Genomic DNA, 20,293 nt, shown 5'->3' with positions numbered 1-20,293 from the left:
CCCAGCGATTTTGGGATATCTGCCTGCGTTTTTCTCGCACTGCAATGCGAGACTTTAACTTTAGAATCGCATCGCAGTGGAGAAAAAAAATGCCAGTGGATGGGAGCCCTGAGAGTGTGGAACTCACTGCCTGAGGACATGGTGATGGCAAAATCCAAAGAGCAGTTTAAGAGGGGACTAGATATCTTTCTAGAATGCTATGATATTACCCTGTTGTACCACTTCTAGCTTGGAAACAAGATGTGATACAGATCGGGCATGGAAGCTTTTGTACCTTGTTGTACCACTTCTAGCTTGAATATAAGATGTGACAGGGGCAGACATGTAGACTCTAGTACTCTGTTGTACCATCTCTCGCTTGGATACAAGATGGTTTACAGGGGGCATGGAAGCCCTAATACACTGTTGTGCCATCTGTAGCTTGGATAGTAGATGTGATACAGGTGGGCATGGAGGCCCTAATACCCACCCTGTTGTACCGCTTCTAGCTTGGATACAAGATGCGATATAGGGCGGGCATGAAGGCTTTAGTACCCTGTTGTACCACTTTTAGCTTGGATACAAGATGTGAAACAGGTGACTATGTTGGCTCTAGTACCCTGCTGCACGGCTTCTAGTTAGGATGCAAGATGAGACACAGGCAGGCATGGAGGCTCTAGTACCCTGTTATACCACCTCTAGCTTGGATACTAGATGTGATACAGGCGGACATGGAGGCTCTAATACCCTGTTATACCACCTCTACCTTGGATACTAGATGTGATACGGGCGGGCATGGAGGCTATGGTACCCTTTTATACCACTTCGAGCTTAAAAACAAGAAGTGAAACAGGTGTCTTTGGAGGCTCTAGTATCCTGTTGCACCACTTCTAGCTTGGATACAAGATGTGATATAGGCAGGCATGGCGCCTCTAGTACCCTGTTTTAACACTTTTAGCTTGAATACAAGATGTTAGACAGTTGTCTATGGAGGCTCTAGTATCCCGTTGTCCAGCTTCTGGCTTACAATATGTGAAAGAGGCGGGCATTTAGAATCTAGTTCCCTGTTTTACCACCTCTCACTTGGATAAACGATTTGATACAGGTGGGCACGGTGACTCTAGTATCCTGTTGTAACAATTCTAGCTTGGATAAACGATTTGATACAGGTAGGCATGGAGGCTCTAGTACCCTGTTGTGCCATTCTACCTTGGATACAAGATGTCATGCAGGGGGTATGGAAGCTATACTACGTTGTTGTACCACCTCTAGCTGGATAGCAGATGTGACACGGACGGGCATGGAGGCTTTAGTACCCTGTTGTACTGCCTCTAGCTTAGATACTAGATGTGATACAGGCGGACATGGAGGCTTTAGTACCCTGTTGTACTGCCTCTAGCTTAGATACTAGAAGTGATACAGGCGGGCATGGAGGCTTTAGTACCCTGTTGTACTGCCTCTAGCTTAGATACTAGATGTGATACAGGCGGACATGGAGGCTGTAGTTCCCTGTTGTACTACCTTTATGGTACCTCCACACGGACACTAAAATTGCATGTTTTTTGCTCTATGCGAGAGTGAGTAAAAAAGCTGATTTATGAAAGCAATGTCTTTCGATGGTTTCATTTACAACTGTGATGTGTTCTCAGTTGCGATAGCCAAAAATCTTGGCATGTTTTATTTTTCGGCTTTTTTTGCATCAATAATATGAAGCCATCTTTTCATCGATTTCGGTGTAAAAAGGCATGACCACTTTACAAAGCAGATACACATTTGTCCTTTCACTGCATTTTGGCACCGACCAAAAACGTAACGCCCATGTGAAGGCACACTAAGCTTTGCTAGCAGATGTGATACGGTTGGGCACGGAGGCTATAGTACTCTTTTGTAGCACTTCTAGCTTAGATATGGACTCTATGGGTATATGGACTCTAGTACGCTGTCGTACCATCTCTAGCTTGGATAGCAAATGTGATACCGGCGGGCATGGGGGGGTTTAGTAAACAGTTGTAACACTTCTAGCTTGAATACGAGATGTGATACAGGCAAGAATGGACGCTCTGGTACCTCGTTGTACCACTTATAGTTTGGATGGGGAGCATGTACATGCCATCACCACTCTGGAGGCAATGGTGAACGGGGCAGCAGTACCCATCCAGGAGATGGGCGTGGGTCTCAGTGATCTCACCCCCACCAATCAGATATTTTGCGCTTACAAAATAACTAATGTGTTATAAATATCTATCTTGGGAAAAATCCTTTACACGAGCAAACATAGAAGATTTTCATAAATCCCGTCTTACCGTCGGCTGCATAGCGCTTCTTCTCTTCTACATCGTTTGTGAGAGAAAACATGTCGCTGTACGCCGGCGCCAGCCTCCAGAGGAAGTCAACCTTATTTCCGTACTGAAAAAAGACAAAAAAAACTTTCATAACGTGATCTAATTCATCACAAGCTGAAAAAATCTGAGCATAGAAATGATTAAGTGGGGCCATGATACCGGAAAACACTTCGTACAGGAAACCCAGTCAGTAGGTATATTATCTTGTACATGAAGAAGTGTTGCATCATTTATGCTGGAGGTTTTCCCGAAAACAAACTATTTTTTTCTGGAAAAAAACATTAAAATATACTGAAGTAATGTTCAGAATGTCACTACCAATTCCATCCCTATAAAGGGGTTCTTATGAAGAAGACTTCTGTTCACAGGGCTTATGTAATCCATAGAGTGTCCCCGCTAGGAGAGCCAGACCGGCAGATCCAGCCTTTACACATCAGCATCTGCGCTAAGTTGCATATAAAAGCCGTTCCAGTATGAGGGAGCGTCGCATTGTGCAGCGGAGGTCACCTTGCAGCTGGCACTGCTGTCAATTATCTGGGCCCATTCGCTGTCATCAAAAAGGAGCTTCTACGGCATTTCCTTACAGCGGCCCGAGCGGTAATCTCAGCTCCTTCAATCCTGGAATTCGTTCAGGGACTGAACCAGTTAATGTATATGGAAGAGCTAGGCGACGAAGGAGCGGAGGGACCCAGGCTAAGTAATCAAGCTTGGGAGTTGTGGAACACGTACCGTGACTCACCGCAGTTCCAGCTGGCGGTGGGATGGTGAGCGATGGGTCTCGGGGGGTGCGGGGAGCCGATGCCGCGACAGATATAACCAGACGACTTTTAACAGCCAGACCCACGTGGGGCTCTCCCCCCTTTTGCCTTCGTGCTGCTTTCTCTACTCCTGAGAGTCTCTTTTTCTCCCTTATCTCTAATCTTCCCCTAAGTACCTTATGTGTTTGTTGGTCCTTTTCAACGTTGGTTAGCAATTTTGCTGTTTGAAAGTACATCTAGTTAAGAGTTGAACAGGTTCAGCAAGTGTAAGAAGGTGCTGGTTACGAGGGCCTAGTGACACACCTTAATTACTTTAGAAGGCGGTCCGCAAGATTTCACCAGAAGGACCTTGTAAATGATGATACAGTTTATTCAGTTATTGTGACATTTGTCATCAAACCCCCAATCACAAGTTGCGGTCCGCGCAACCCACCATAAAACCAATGTTATCTATTTCTCTCTATCTGTTGTTCTGTTTTATATGTGATTAATATGTGAAAATTCCAATAAAAACATATTAAACATAAAAGCCGTTCCATCACAGCTTTTATTATTGTTTATGGTAGGCACCAATCATCACAACTGATCTTGTGTTATAATGTGTTTGTGCACGGGAGGCGACAGAATACAGCGGGGAGCAGAAAGCTGTAAGAGCATCTGCATGCTTGCCGAGCGGACAGCCACAAGTACAAGGCTGCTCGCATTGAGGTCTATGGACAGCTCTACAGCCGCTATTACATCTCCCTACAACCTTTACGTATTTGTAGTCCACTTAAAGGGGTATTCTGGTTTTAGAAAAGTATTCTGTTACACTTGTATCAAATCCTCGAGGTTCTCAAATCTTACAGCCATTTTCCTTCTTTACCTTCAGTGGATAAAAATCCGTCTTGGTCTGAAAGACCATTTTCATCCAACGATTTGCGCCTTTTTGGAATATTAATGACAGATGCCGGGTAACGGCAGATACTTGTCGAAAAGTTAATCTGCGGTGTTGGATTTCTGGCAGTTGTCGGGTCATTAAGAAGTTGTTCCTGTTTAATGACAGATTTGCATCTCATTAACAGAAGCCCGGGCTCGGTCTCCGATCATGGAACAGATCCTTCTGTCGCTTTGTTCAAATTGCCATTTAAAATCATGTATCATCATCATCATCATCACAGACAGCAGCCTTCACAGGCCAACCGTGAACGATCGATCGTTAACAAAGGCCATCTGAAACCCTTAAGCCCCATTTACCCACAAAGAGGATCCATAAAAATACAATCAAAAGATAGGATGATTGACAGTTCGAGCGATCATTTTGGATAAGCTGCTAATGGGCACTAATAGCCATTAGTGGATTATTAGATTCATTTGCATTAACATGAGCATGCCTTTGATGTATGCAGATAACAGCAGGTGGTCTGTTCTCTGAACACAGCCTCTTTGTTCTGTCACAGGACTGCAGCTGAAAACAATGTTATCAGCGCTCCTGTGGAGAACTCGAGATGCGGCCACCATGGACTTCAGGCTCAAATTACATTGCGTATGAGTAGGGTTTATACGCAAAGTTACTAAGCGACACAGCGGGAAGTAAAAAATGAACAAGGAAACTGCGTGTGTGAGATACGCTGTCATGCAGAGTCAAAAATCGCTGCCGTACACCGGGTTACACAGCGGTAAAGCTCTGCAGTATACACACAGCATTTCACAACACGCTCTTCTGCGCCCGGCCTTTAAGTGCTTGCAACAAGTCAAGCACATGCATGATCTGCACAGGACCACGGGAGATTTTATACTCTGGGAGTAAACAGTGAAAACTTCTATTAAATGACTGCAAGCAGAGGTCTTGTAAACGGAGGAATTCATATAGAAATTATATCAGAAGATTGTAACTCTTTATTATACAAGGGATTCCTTTTATTTGCTGAGATTGAAATACCCTTCTAAGCCTTCAGTCACAGATCTTGTATGTCCAGGTCATTCAGACGGAGCTCCCGGACACAACAATAGGCTTTCATTAGTCAAATGGAGACAAAAGGTCTCCATTTAACTAGGTTTCCGTTAGTTTCTGGCCAGATAGAGCCGTGTAGTCGACTAAGTTATTCTGTCCGGCACAAATGTGGGAAACCAACAGAAACCTGCTGAAATGAAAACGTGCAGCTTTGGTCTCAGCTTTAGTAATGGCAGCCTATGGTTTTGTTCAAGGTCGCCAATGAAACCCATTTGAGGATTCAGACAGAACCAAGAGACATAAAGAGATTTAGCTAAGTCTTAAATATGCAATGTGAGTCCACAGGATGTGCCTTATCGGTGTGAAAAGAACTGTTCCAGCGAGTTGCTTTATGGATGGACTACAATAAAATGAGGATTGCAAAGTTTTAAAACTTTGTGGGCAGCATAGGATACGTGGAAGGTGGGGAAATACTTTTCTAGAATGTGACTTAGTACTGTCATGTAACATGTGATTTGGGCTGAGGGGGCATTCACACACAGCGTATTTTAGTGTGGATCAGCACCAAAATCAGTAGAGCATTTGGTGCACATTTTGGTGCCATTTTTGCCTTCGGACCTGCAGACGATTTCACCCTCTCAATGGAAGATGTGAAGTCTGCTGCGGCTCTATGGTAAACTCAGCATCTAAATCCACACCAATAATCCACATTTGGAAGCAGCTTTTGGTGTATATTTTTCATTGCAGAATATCCACCCCAATTCTGCTAGGTGCGCCCGTACCCTTAGAGAAAGCCTGTTCACGCACCCCGAGCAACTGACAGCCCCCCGTACAGTATATGTATTAGGCCCACAGGAAGGCAGTTCTTTCAGTACCTTTTCCTGCTTGTTCAGTAACACTCTGAAGCCGTCATGTTTATCGGACTCGGAGCCTTTGTGGCTGCTATCCGCTTGCTGCAGCAGAGGATGAAGTTCAGCTTCTTCTTTGAGGATTTTAGCCCTTTCGACTTTGACAATTCCCACTCCAGGCTCGTCCTCTGATTCTGCTTCTGGGTCAGTCTGAGCAGTGATGAATCTGCAAGAACATAATAGGAAATTACAATGTATCATTCTCTACAATGTTTATTATAATGGTTACTATGAAGATGAGTGACGGCTACATGACTGCGACAACCATCACTAGTACTGAGGGATGTAATACAGGGAAACAGGAAATAACCTATAATAAGGATGGAAGATGGATCCCCAAGGCTGCAAACACTGAAACCATTCACTTATGTTTGACCTCCTGTGGCATCACATCATACTGCAGGAGCGATCAAAGCATTGTAGGTTCTTGTTCCCTATGGAGGCTAAAAGAAAAAATGAAGAATAAGATCAATTAAGTTTACTAAATTATGAAAAACAAAGTAATAAAAGTTTAAAAAAAAAAACAACCTTCAACCATATTTATAATAAAAAAAATATAAATAATAAAAGCAAAAATACATATTTGGTATCGCCATGTCTGTAAAAGTTCAATCTACCAAAGTATCACATTATTTACGCCGCACGGTGAACGTCGGCAGAAAAAAAATAAAGAACACCAGAAATTCGCATTTTTGTTCACACTGCAATAAAAAGCGATCAAAAAGTCTTATGTATTACAAAATATCAGCAACGTAAACTACAGGACGTCCCGCAAGAAATGAGGCCTCGTACAACTGTGTCAACAGAAAAATTAAAAAAGCTATTGCGCACAGAAGATGGCGGCAGAAAATAATTTATAAAAATTAAATGTCTTTGAAAAAAATACAAGTAGTTCAGCAAAAAAACCTCTATAAAGTTTGGTATGGTAGTAGTCGTACCGACCTACAGAATAACGGTATGTCATTATTGTACCAGTTTGTAACAAGACGCACCGAAAGATGGCGGAATTTCACTTTTTCAGTGTATTATATGGTAATTTAAATAATACCATTGAAGAATAAAACTTGTCTCGCCCTCACAAGCCCTCATATAGCGACGGCGAGGGATATATAAAGGGGTTACAATGCTTTAAAAGAAAGGAGGAAAAAACAAAAAAATGGAAAAACGAAAAAAAAAATAAGAAAAAGCTTGGTCTCTAAGGGGATAACCTCCATAAAAGCATCTCCGCCCGCTACACCCAGATCTGCACTGGCGAGGGCGCTGCCCATTGTAACCTATGGAAATACACGCCATGTATCTGGATGATGGACACTTATTGACTGCAGCAGAAAATGACCCTCAGAAGGCTTTATTATTCCTCTCATTAGTACAATTTATGGCTTATCCCTCCAGCGGGTTTGTTTCAATGTCCACACAACTGTAAGTTTTCTAAAACTGCAGAAATTTCTGATAAACTATGGGCACCACTGCCAACCCAGACATGAAGTGCCATCCTTGCCCCATCTACTAATAATGTGGCCCTAGAAGAACCAGCCATGAATTTCTCCATTTCTTTGGGCACTAGACCATCACTCAAGGTGCCCACATCACTGTGTATATGGCAGAGAAGAGTACTGGCAAGCAAAGTACTGGCAGCTTCACTGACCTTTGACCTCCACTCGGCCAACTGCCATTTCCTTTCAACTGACGACGGCAGCGGTTGGATCGAAGACTATTGGATTGAGAAAAATGTCGTCCAATGGACATAGAGATGCCGAAAAGCGTAAGAGAGAAGAGGAGTGCGTGAGCGGACTCACGGAGATAAAGAGGAGGAGGAGCGGAGAGGATGAGGAGCCACGACCGGGCACCAGCCAGGACCCTCTACCATCAGACCGCGGATTTAACATCAATCGCTTCACCGCCCTTCAGATCTTGGGCAGAGGAAGCTTCAGCGAGGTAAGTTATATGACTGCTATTTTCACTACTTCCATTACCTGTGCGGACTATTGTTCCCTGTTATCAGCCATGTAACCCACAGGAGAGGCTTAGGATACTTCTATATGGGACAACTGGCAGGTAGGGACGGCGTTACCACAATCAGGGGGAATTCTCTGCACATTTCCATATTTCTGGGACTGGTGATGATTGAGCCGTTATAATCACAAGGCTTATTTCTAGATCGCATTCTTATTATAATTCTTGGTGGTTTGTTGCTAGGCAACTGTGGCGCTAAACTTTCCCTGCACTCCGTGACCTCGCTGCTGGACAGTGGGACGTTTCGGTGTCCTTCGGGGGACGGCTCTCTGCACGCCCCTTCATTCCCTGGCGTGACTGCGGGTGTTTATAATGGGATGACGCTGGCGGTAATAAGAGTCAGTAACCCCTGATGGAAAGGATCTACTGTTTTATCAGCAAATACAAGATTTATTACTGTTTATGCTTCATTGTATTATTTATATTATGTGCTTGGAAATAGCGATTATTTATTGTTTGTATATATATGAATTTATAAGCTCTTTATGCTCAATGGACAGCGAACTCTTATAAATGTGGGGACTTTTTTTGGGGGGGGGCAGATTTATTCGTCTATTAATTGATTGACTTATACACATGCATTGTAAAAAAAAAAAAAAACAACGGGCGATGCGTCCGAGGAACGTGCAGAGAGAACATGCTGCAAATATTTTTTTCCAGCATCAAGATGCTGAAAAAAAAAAAAAGAGAAAAACGGTCATGATATATGATTCCATTCAAAGGAATGGGGTTCTTATTTGTGCGTCTCGCAGAGTACAAATCTTGTGCGCTCTTCTTGGCCGTATGAAGGCGGCCTAGTGATAAATCCCCTATGTAATAAATGTATATGACTTTCCCCTCTGGCCGCTGTCAGTGATAATTTCCTATCTGCTTTCTTGAGGTGGTCCTGGCATCTTTCCCCGGAAGGAACACCTTTATGGCCATCAAGGTTGTCGACAGAGAAAAGAGCAAGGCGGACGTCATAAGGAGAGAGCGGCGGATACTCCTAAAGGCCCAAGACTGCCCCTTCATCTGCCATCTGTACGCCGCACAGCAGTCAGCAGACCGGGCCTACTTCATCACGGAGTATCTGTCCGGAGGAAGCCTGGCAGCAATGATCAGGATGTGCGGCAACTTGGACATCAACCATGTGAGGTGAGTAAATGACTAATCAGGAGCCGGGTGGGGGGGGGGGGGGATACTGAGGGCGACATGACAGGTATAGAAGAGTGGAGGACATACAGGCTGCCATAAACAGCACCTCTTCTGGTGGGGACACTATGATGGTGACATGATGTCAGGGGAATGATGTCATGTCATTGATACTACACTCTTTTCTCAGATTCTACACAGCGGAAATTGCTTGCGGCCTCCAGTTCCTGCACCGACGATACATCATCCATCGGTAAGCACAACTTTCCCACATCTCCCCGTTTCATTGGTGGAGATAATATACCCAGCTTTCCCAGAATCCTGAATTAGGACTGGTTTGGCTGCGGTACATTCCCAAGTCTTCTGTATCACTGAACAGACTAACATTTCTCTTTTTTCTTTGCAGTGACATAAAGCCGGCGAACATCATGCTGGACGGAGATGGACACATCCGCCTGATTGACCTGGGGCTGGCCCAAGACGGCGTTGTCCCGTCTAAGAAGATCAGCGGGGTGACGGGCACATATCGATTCATGGCCCCAGAGGTTCTTCGCAAAAAGGACTACGACGCAGCAGTCGACTGGTGGAGCCTGGGGATTGTCGTATCCTGGATGGCGACAGGACAGTCCCCTTTCTACCACGGCTCCTCCAAGAGAAAGATCATCAAGTCCATCAAAAGAAAGAAGCCAAAATTCCCATCTTGGCTTGATGCGGACGTAAAGCATCTTGTGAAGAGACTGCTGCGAAAGAAGCCTAAGAAGAGGCTGGGTGTCCACAAGAACATCAGAGGTCACCGATTCTTCAACACCGTAAATTGGGAGGAGCTGGAACTGAGAAGGGCAGAGCCGCCATTCAAGCCCTTCAGCAGAGTTCCGAGAAACAGAGACCTGCCGTGGCCGGAGTATGGGACACCCCTTCACCCCGTGGACGGATTCTCGTACACTTCACCAAGCTGGACCCGGTAAGATCTTCCCCCTCTAGGGATGATGTTCTTCAGGCAGACCTCTGTGTTCACCATCATTGTTCCTCTAGTGTCAGACAGCACAGGAGGTCATATAGTAACCCTGCTTCATGTCACCATGTCTGGTCCGCAGACTTCTCCCTCCTCAGCTACATTATTATTGCTCCTGTAATTACTATGTCTCTGCTTCTTCTTAGGATGACGAGAAGAATCCGATTGTGAAGGAAGCCACGACCATCTGGTAAGTATCTTCTTTATACACCTACACATACCCATCTGTACACCTATATACACCTACACATTCATATCCGTACACCTATATACACCTACATATTCATATCTGTACACCTATATACACCTACACATTCATATCAGTACACCTATATACACCTATACACACAGGACATCTACCATTATATCCATACATACTATAGAAAGATTAATATATAAAGTATCTTTTCTTTAGATCAGATACAAAGCAGATCCTGATACAAGCCATCATGTTACATTAGTTCACTGGTTTATATCCACTGCTGGTAAAATTGACAATTCTGTTTATGTCTTGTAGGCTCAACCCGTGCCAACTATCTGCTTAACCCACGACTCTGCTGCTGTAGAAGACCCCGGCTTACCAACAACATCCTCTCTCCACCAACTGCATCCTGCATTACCATCATGTAACCCTGAACCCCGACATCCTCCAGTTGACATCGGACATCATCCTCTCCTGAAGACCCTCAACGCCCCCAGGAGCGGCCTGTGCTTGATTGGTAACTGGCGAGTTCAGGAACAATAGCCCGAGTGACTATTATCCCTGAACTCCTGGTTACTAGTAAGACCTCGGCACAGGCCACGTAAGTAGCACGCACCACATACATGAATGTTAGACACTAGTGTAGACACTAACACATACATAGACACAAGTATACACACAGACAGGTGTAGTTGTCGGCTTTGATCCAGGGACTTGCTCTGATCGCCATATTTGGGGTCAGGAAGGAATTTTTCCAACTTGAGGACAATTGGCTCATACCTCAAGGAGGTTTTTGCCTTCCTCTGGATCAACTCACAGCCTTAAATAGGGTTAGGTCTTATTTATAAGGAATCAGCCACATAAATAACATAACATAAACAAGCACAATCTTTAGCTGACATCACATACACTAGGGAGGTGAGCGGCTGGCGTTGATCCTGGAATTTATTCTGGTCGCCATATTTGGGGTCAGGAAGGAATTTTCCCCCCTTTAAACAGGATAATTGGCTCTTTCCTGAAGGGGGTTTTCGCCTTCCTCAGGATCAACACAGTCTATAAACAGCTTTAGTCCAATACACTTTATATCTCACACAAACAATAAATGGTAATAGATTTATATAGATTTATGGAAACAATAATACATTTTAGAAAGTCAGGTCAGATTTCGGCTTTGATCTTGGGACTTGCTCTGATCGCCATATTTGGGGTCAGGAAGGAATTTTTCCCCTTTATACAAGGATAATTGGCTTTTTCCTATCAAAGGGTTTTCGCCTTCCTCTGGTTCAACTCCGCCTCAACATTCCCCATAATAAAATCTACCATTTCCTACAACTAGAAATAAAATGTTCCTTCTCCATAAATCTTTGTGTCGGTGTCTTTATTTCCATTGGATGTCTTATTTAGGCCAAATGCCCAGGGACGGATTATCGCTGCGGAATTCACGGTCAGACACCCACCGCGAATTCCGCAGCAATGTCCGTCCATAGACATGAAGTGTTAAATGATTCTCCCCTGCCCACGAGAGGAAATCAACTGCGATTTTCCGCTCGCAGAGGAGAAGTGCAGCATGTTTTATTCTATGCGAAAAATCTCACGGACGGTTTCCATTGCAGTCAATGAAAGCCGTCTGTCCTGCAATACTTCCGCAGTGACTCAGAATTAAAAGATGCGACATGTCGATTCTTTCACTGTTTCCGCTGCAGCCTCTCTACTCTCTATGGGGAGAGATGGCTGCAGCGGAATGCAGGCGGCGAAGACACTGCAAAAGTGTGAAGATTCATTTTTCCTGCAGAAATCTGGCGATATTTCCGTGTGGTCGCTCCATGAGATTTCAGTCCTTTGTGAGCCTAGCCTAAGGGGGGCAATAGTGGGTGCAGGAACGGCTTCTTGGAAGGCACAACTGCATCAGTAACAGCATCTGATCTTCCAGCTGTGCGTCTACTCATTACTTATAAACTTCTCATTGTAGAGATGGCAGTATGCATATCTGAAATGACCCTTTAACGAAAGCATTTACACAATGCCATATGCAAATAGGAAGATGGAAGGCTTGTCTAAAAAGTCTGACATTGACTTGCAGGAAAACTGCCCTCCAATAGGTGGCGCTGCAGGGGTATTGTTCCATCTTCCCTACTTGCATATTTCCCAGAGGAGCATGGATGGCCTTATAAGTCTCCTTCCTTACCTTCTAGGTGCTCTCCTTATGGAGAAATGATACTCATCCTGACCCAAAATGCCAAGAAATATCCCAGAGACTTTTTTAAACGCAGTATCACGGATTCATGAGGGTCCCGTGGCGGAATCTGATGCGGAATCTTCCACTTCTAAAAACCGCAGGAGAAATCTGTGGCTGAGCTGCATGTTTCTGCCGCAGGTTTACAAGCAGATTTAGCCGTGTCAATGGACATAATCCACGTATCTGTGTGAAGTAGCGTCAGGTCATTTCATGCATGTTAGCAAGGAAAATTCCGCCGATTTTGCTCTTTGATGCGGCTAAATCCGTGTGCCGATCCACGGCAGAGAAACTGTGGATTTCTGCCATGGTTTTAGGGGAGCTGTCTGTGCAGTAAATAAGCGGCAGAAACATGTGACTTGGCCGCAGGTTACTCCTGCAGTTTTTAGAAATGGAAACGTCCGCATCGGATTCCACCATGTGACCCGAAGATAATAGTAGGTGGTTCTGCTCAGGACCCTCAGACCCTCCTCTATTATCCGGACTGGAGAAACTCTACAAATAATGTCTTTCCTCCTCATAATCTGGCACATCTTGTAATTATATCTATTATGCAGCGGGCAGTGAGGGTCCGGTGCGGCCCACCCCCGTGACTCGGACTCAGTGCCACGTCAAACTTTATAGTTAGAGATGAGCGAGTATACTCAGTAAAGGCAATTGCTCGAGCGAGCATTGCCTTTGCAGAGTACCTGCCCGCTCGAGATGAAACGTTCGGGTGCCGGCGCGGGGGAGCGGTGAGTAGCGGCTGTCATAAGGAGGGAGCGAGGGGGAGAGAGGGAGAGAGAGATCTCCCCTCCATTTCGCCCCGCTCTCCCCCGCAGCTCCCTGCCCGCCGGCGGGACTCGAACGTTTCATCTCGAGCGGGCAGGTACTTGGTAAAGGCAATGCTCGCTCGAGTATACTCGCTCATCTCTATTTATAGTATATTTATTCTGAAAAGATACAGTGTTTCAGTATAAATCACGGAAATAGAGTGACAGTATACTTCTTTTATCTCATAAGCCCAAATCACCTAAAAATAATCTTAAAACTAAACTTTATTAAATTTGTGTTTAACAGAATGAATGGACAGACTCATAGATGTAGACATAAGGGTAGACCCGGGTCTATGGCTGGCCACCAAAGGGTTACACACCTTACAACCTATTCCCTTATAGCTGTATAGGGCCGGAGAACCTACAAATCCATGGATGATGCATCGGTATAATATTGTAGCTCCGCGGCGCTGTACCAGGGATGCCAGGGAATAGGAAGGCACTTGGTGTATAAATCTAAGAGCCTTTTGTTTTGTTGGTCCTCCGAGGGGATTGTCTGTATACTCTGCCTGGATTATTGTAGTATACAGCGCACTATTTGCTGCGGACGCCAACAATAAATGCAGCGCTGACTTATGGATCCATTCTATCCTGTAATAAGCCACATTCTCAGCTATTTTCTTTGGTGTTTAACCCCATTTCCTTATACCCGCTCCTCTCTTTTATCCTGCGTTATTCCCAGCAGGAGGAATAAAAGAAGGTAAACCCTTGTATGCCAGGGGGAGATTTACACCAATGATGGACAAATAGTGGCAGCATAATGACAGGTGCGCTATTTGGCGTTTATACCGCGCACAATGTCATTTCACTAAGACAAATCGCCTCCTCAGTTTCTAATAAATTAATAGAGAGGAAGGGGTTAACATGGAGACAGCAGAACGACAGGCACGCCATTTTAGCGTTTATTCTGCGTGCACTGTCGTTTTTTCTGAAATAATTTGTCTCCTCAGCTTCTGATAAATGAGTAGAGAGGAAGGGGTTAACCACTGGTGTCTGTGCTCAATATCCCAGTAATAGGTTTCCAAAGTTTGGGGTACACAGAGACACCAGAACGACAGGCGCGCCATTTAGTATTTACCAAATACTAGCATTCTCCCCAGCTTCCGATAGAGGAGTGGGGAGGAAAGGGTTAATACCCGATGTAAATGGTCCGTATCAATGGGAGAAACCCTAGCTATCTCTCCCAATGCTGAGGAGCAGCGCTGTCCTAGAGCTTAGTGGGCACCGGTGTAGCCGCATGATAGATGGTATCAGGCCGCCGGCTACACTGGGCTAGCTGCAGATAACGTGCCGACTACCTCATCTAGATTTCTGGTCACCGCATCAGCGCAGCTATGCCTTGATTTGAAATAAGCGTTTGGGTAATGAATAAGCCACCTATTCAAGCTGGGGTTTGAATGCAGAAGTCATATGACGCGAATGTTAGCCAGACCAGATGTCTTTAGGTACTATATGTACACCGTCTTCTTTGGGCCACTATATATTAACAATGACCGTCCCTTTAAGGTGATTTCCTCTCACAAGATCCCTGTACAATTATGTAGATCTCCGCAGACATGGATTGCACTTATATAGGCAGTCATGAATCTCCCTTAATTGAGGCAAATATAGCCAGCACTTTATGGGGACTGAGAAGGGGTTAATCCCTAGTAGAAGCCAGCTTACTAGTTGTGGCTTCAGAGACTGAAGAGTTAAGGGGCACGGAGACCCCAGTAAGAGCGGAGGCACAATACATAGAATGGCCGAGGGGAGCTGTCCAGTGCTGATCCCCATGTGGAGTACCGGGGCGAACAGACGCCCTCCACAATCAGGGATCTCACGCTATATGGAGAGAAGGGAAGGGGGATGTCCAGTGCTGATCCCCATGTGGAGTACCGGGGCGAACAGACGCCCTCCACAATCAGGGATCTCACGCTATATGGAGAGAAGGGAAGGGGGATGTCCAGTGCTGATCCCCATGTGGAGTAAGAGGGCGGACAGATACCCCACACAATCAGGAATCTCACGCTATCGGGGGAGAAGAGAAGGGGGATGTCCAGTGCTGATCCCCATGTGGAATAACGGGGCGAACAGATGGCCTCCACAATCAGGAATCTTACGATATATGGGGAGACGGGAAGGGGGATGTCCAGTGCTGATCCCCATGTGGAATAACGGGGCGAACAGATGGCCTCCACAATCAGGGATCTCACACTATATGGGGAGAAGGGAAGGGGGATGTCCAGTGCTGATCCCCATGTGCGACTCTATTTATTTATTAGAAACTGAGCAGACGATTTGTCTTAGTGAAATGACATTGTGTGCGGTATTAATGCCAAATAGCGCACCTGTTTTTATGCTGCCACTATTTGTCCATCATTGGTGTAAATCTCCCCCTGGCATACAAGGGTTTACCTTCTTTTATTCCTCCTGCTGGGAATAACGCAGGATAAAAGAGAGGAGCGGGTATAAGGAAATGGGGTTAAAACACCAAAGAAAGTAACTGAGAACGTGGTTTATTACAGGATAGAATGGATCCATAAGTCAGCGCTGCATTTATTGTTGGCATCCGCAGCAAATAGTGCGCTGTATACTACAATAATCCAGGCAGAGTATACAGACATTCCCCTCGGAGGACCAACAAAACAAAAGGCTCTTAGATTTATACACCAAGTGCCTTCCTATTCCCTGGCATCCCTGGTACAGCGCCGCGGAGCTACAATATTATACCGATGCATCATCCATGGATTTGTAGGTTCTCCGGCCCTATACAGCTATAGGTGAATAGGTTGTAAGGAGTGTAACCCTTTGGTGGCCAGCCATAGACCCGGGTCTCCCCTTACAGCTACATCTTGGAGTCTGTCCATTCATTCTGTTAAACAAATATTTAATAAAGGTTAGTTTTTAGATTATTTTTCGGTGATTTGGGCTTAATAAGATAAAAGAAGTATACTGTCGCTGTGAGTTTTAGCGTTTCAGTATAAAACACTCACGGCTGCAGCAGGCTTCCCGGGGTTCACGCTACCTGCGGTTCGGCAAGCATGAACCTGATGACAGGATCCCTTTAAGTCACTTGGATATGTAGTATATAGTATTACAGAGTTCTTCTGACATATCTTTCATGGGCAGACAGAAAGAAGGCAAAAAAGAAAACTGTATGGTATATAGTAAATGAAATCTATAAAGTAGGATTTTAAGAAAAGCCTTAAAACATTCATTGGTATAAGCTACATCTACAGATAGGGCCGGGCGATTAATCACATTTGAATTTAATTAAATGGGTTGTCCAGGTAAAAACTATTGATGACCTATCCTCACTATAATTAAATGCTGTGAACCTGCTGCTCAAGATCCCTGGCGATCAGCTGATCATCCGGTCCCCTATAAGTATGGCAGTCCGGACATAGCCATCGGCACAGGAAGTGTTATAGTGGGCTTCACTCCCATCATTCTGAATCCAATGTAGGAGGCAGAAGTTCTGGAAGTGTAACAGGAGGCAGCACTCCCAGTGATTTCAATAGGAGAGAAGACGACTTTGGTACTTCCTATCGTGACCCTGATGAAAAAGTCAGTGCAACGGTCCTGGCGATCAGTGATCCTAAGTGGCAGGGCTGAAGCGGATTAACTATTGATCTGTCCTAAGAAAAGGTCACCAATAGTTTTCGCCTGGAAAGCCCCTTTAATTCACCATTTTGGTGAAGCACAATTCTGATTCTAATTGGAATCGTGAAGTCAGGCAGGACAGGCTACAAGGGGTGGAACCACTAGGGGTGGAATGGTGTGCTTTATGCTGTTGTGGCGCTAAGCAATGCAGAGATGAAACATAGCGTTGGTTCGCTGAGACTCAGCCAATCAGTGTTGGCCTGTTATTCTGCATTGCCCCCTGCCTGCATCTGTATTTACAGTTTTGTGGATTACGTAGTAACTGGCCAGCGCTGCCATAATCTGTATATGCAGTTTTGAGGATTATGTAGTAACTGGCCAGCGCTGCCATAATCTGTATATGCAGTTTTGAGGATTATGTAGTAACTGACCAGCACTGCCATAATCTGTATATGCAGTTTTGTGGATTACGTAGTAACTGGCCAGCACTGCCATAATCTGTATATGCAGTTTTGAGGATTATGTAGTAAATGGCCAGCACTGCCATAATCTGTATATGCAGTTTTGTGGATTACGTAGTAACTGGCCAGCACTGCCATAATCTGTATATGCAGTTTTGAGGATTACGTAGTAACTGGCCAGCACTGCCATAATCTGTATGTGCAGATTGTATGGATTATATGCAGTAGGAAGCGGACAGCACATCTATAATCTGAGAACACAAGATAGCATGAACGCAAGAAAATTACATATTACGGCATTTACTGTATTTCACACTTACCCCCTTCGCTTTGTGCATCCTCAGAACTAGGATAATCACCCGATGCCTTTGTGGTCTCACTTTTCTTTCTTTAAAGACTTCGGTGCTGCGGACTAACCTTCTTCCCATCATTCTTGCCTCTGAGCTCATCCTTAATCTGTTCTTCTAGTTTCGGAAGGACCATAACAGCACCTTGGTTGTCCTGAACTTGGTTAGCTGTACCAAATGACCAAGTCTCGGGCCAGTGGAGAATGTAGCCATGTTTGCCATATCTTCTCCAGCACAAGGCAATGCTAACTCCTGCAGCTCCTGTAAGGAATCCCAAAAGCAAATGTCTGTTCTCGGATGGGACAATATTACTGATGTCAGCAGAACAAGTGCTGAACCAACACTGCTGAGACCTTCTGTGATGACCGATCAGCAAGCAGGGAATTACAGAAGTTCAATACGGAAAAGGCTACATTCTTCCTCGGCTAGATTTATGGTACAGATGTCTCTGACAGCATTCTGCTAGTGAAGGCGGCCATCAAGAAAGTGATGGTTGCAGAATGACCACGAGTCCAGCTTCTAGGAAACATCTCACTTTTTAGAAGCTCCAAAGTCCCCTCTGAAGGTCCCTGATATCTGTCCGCCTGCCAAATGGAAAGAGTTGTTCAGTAACCAATCAGACAGAAGCCTACGACATGTACATAAAATACGTATATTGTAAAGCGATTACATGTGGAACAAAGCGGAAGAATATTAGGTGGTGAATGACTGAAGGCCAAATACAGAGGCTTCATTGTAATTAGCCTTTAAAGTTACGCGGGAAAGCAGGAGATTCAAAAACAAAAGAGAAAGAACTGCGCATGTGCCGGGCGTGTCGCCCAACGCCCCCGGACGCATCCGCCGTGCTGAAGAATGAAGATCTGGCCGGCTCAGTGGAGACCTGCTCTGGACCTGGAGAGGTAATAAACTGTCTTTCCCTTTCCATGTACGCGGGCACGCACGGATACCCCTGCGGGATTCAGCATTGGTATCCGTGCAAGTGGACACAAGGCCTAAGAAAGTATATGACAACTTTCTTCCTCCTTGCTGCCCTCCTTATAATATAAACTTACTGTACTATGATCCCATAACATTGCAACAGTCTATTATGAAACTCAAAGTGTCTCCCAGCCGTCTGCACACGGTCGGGTCGGACCCAGCATACGGGATTCCCACAGCGGAGTTCGACCCGGTGCCCTGTCGGTGACCCAGCGTACCTCTCCGCCGATTTTCTCCTCTGCTGCGAATGTGCCGTTTGGAGCACCGGCGCTGTACAGAGGATGATGATTACAGAATGGATGTTCGGTTTCATCATAAGCCGTACCCGTTCAGCCACGGGAATCCTTTCCTGCTCCTGGAATGGAGTAGGAAAACGGAACCACAATGCAGATGTGACAGCAGCCTAAATGATGCAGGCACAGAGCACGGCCTCCTTGTTTGTGTGATAGGTATTGCGTAAATAAGCGTGCGTGTTTCAGGGACCCTTTATACGAGCGCATGCCCAAAAACACTTGACTAAGTGCAACACATTTGCGCTGTAAGTGATGTGCTTTTATGGGCATATTGGTGCATATTAATGTAATTTTTGCGATCGCAGCGTACAGTAACATGATTTCCCCCGCTGTGATATGCTGCGCAGATATATTCATGTGAATCTGGCCAAAGGACCCACGGCTGTAGGCATAAAACGCTGCGGGTCTCCGCGGTGAGAACACAGTTATGGACATGAGCTCTAAGGCTGGAACTCCATGGAGTATTTCGCCATGACATGGGTCATGTGACCAAAGATCGCTGTGCAGCCCTGTGAAGTTGCATTTTCAATTAAATCAATGGGGTCGCGCTAGTTGCCACAACCTACAGATTTCAAAAACCCCACCGAGGTTGGATTTCTTGCAATATACGGGTCGCAGCTACTTGTGAGTTATACCGCAACTCCATTGTCTTCAGTATGGCCGGCTGCACATGACCACTTCAGGTCCCACATCCCGATACCGCAGCGGATTCTGGCCGGCGACCCTGTGTTCCTGTAAAATCTGTAATGCAGGTGACCGCGGAGGCTCGCAGGCCGTCATGCGCAGTACAGATTTTTGTTTTTTAAAATACTTGTATTTCCCGCACCGTCAGACATTGCGGATGGGCTGCACGTCAGATGACCTCTATTGACTTCAATGGAGGAAGTCCCCAGCAAATAGAACATTCTGCGACTTTTTCAATTCGTATCCGCGAGTGTGAAAGAAAAAAAAAAAACGAATGTATGTATCTTTCAATGCGTGCTATTTGCTGTGCATCCTCCGCGTGGACGCCGACTACGGATTCCACAATAGGAAAAAGGTCATGTGAAACCGGCTTGAGAGTGTGAGGTCGCAGGGCTATATAGCAAACGTTGGCTGCGCAGCACTAGTCTCATTGCCAACAATGCGTCCACAGGTACTACTGACCATCTGGCACAAGTCCACCAGGCAAATGGCGCAGCATGCCACTGAGTAACTGAGTCACAACTCAACTTGACTCAGCACTACACTATCTGTGCAGCACGGCCGCACTAAGTAAATAGCGTAGCTATGTGGAGAAAAAACTACAGTTTAAATTGACCTGCGG

At 45.3% G+C, this 20,293-nt stretch overlaps 1 protein-coding gene and 1 long non-coding RNA gene across 2 annotated transcripts in view; both read right to left on the bottom strand.

Moving 5' to 3' along the window:
• Positions 1 to 6,025, bottom strand: part of LOC136620139 (regulator of microtubule dynamics protein 2-like) — a gene marked incomplete at its 5' end in the record, with an annotated part of 129,228 nt that extends 123,203 nt beyond the window's left edge. Inside the window, 2 exons of the mRNA XM_066594855.1 lie at positions 2,283 to 2,385; positions 5,888 to 6,025. Of these exons, the coding sequence (XP_066450952.1) occupies positions 2,283 to 2,385; positions 5,888 to 6,025 (241 nt within the window). The remainder of the gene's footprint in view (positions 1 to 2,282; positions 2,386 to 5,887) is intronic.
• Positions 6,026 to 6,029: 4 nt separating this feature from the next.
• On the bottom strand, positions 6,030 to 18,292 carry LOC136619778 (uncharacterized). Its single transcript, XR_010791027.1, has 3 exons — positions 17,690 to 18,292; positions 6,231 to 6,363; positions 6,030 to 6,086 (listed from the first exon to the last, which is right to left on the bottom strand). It is a non-coding gene; the product is annotated as an uncharacterized lncRNA (long non-coding RNA).
• Positions 18,293 to 20,293: the final 2,001 nt, after the last annotated feature.

This window comes from Eleutherodactylus coqui, chromosome 3, assembly GCF_035609145.1.
Source record: "Eleutherodactylus coqui strain aEleCoq1 chromosome 3, aEleCoq1.hap1, whole genome shotgun sequence".
Classification (NCBI taxonomy): domain Eukaryota; kingdom Metazoa; phylum Chordata; class Amphibia; order Anura; family Eleutherodactylidae; genus Eleutherodactylus; species Eleutherodactylus coqui.
This window is presented reverse-complemented; position numbering and strand designations above follow the sequence as displayed.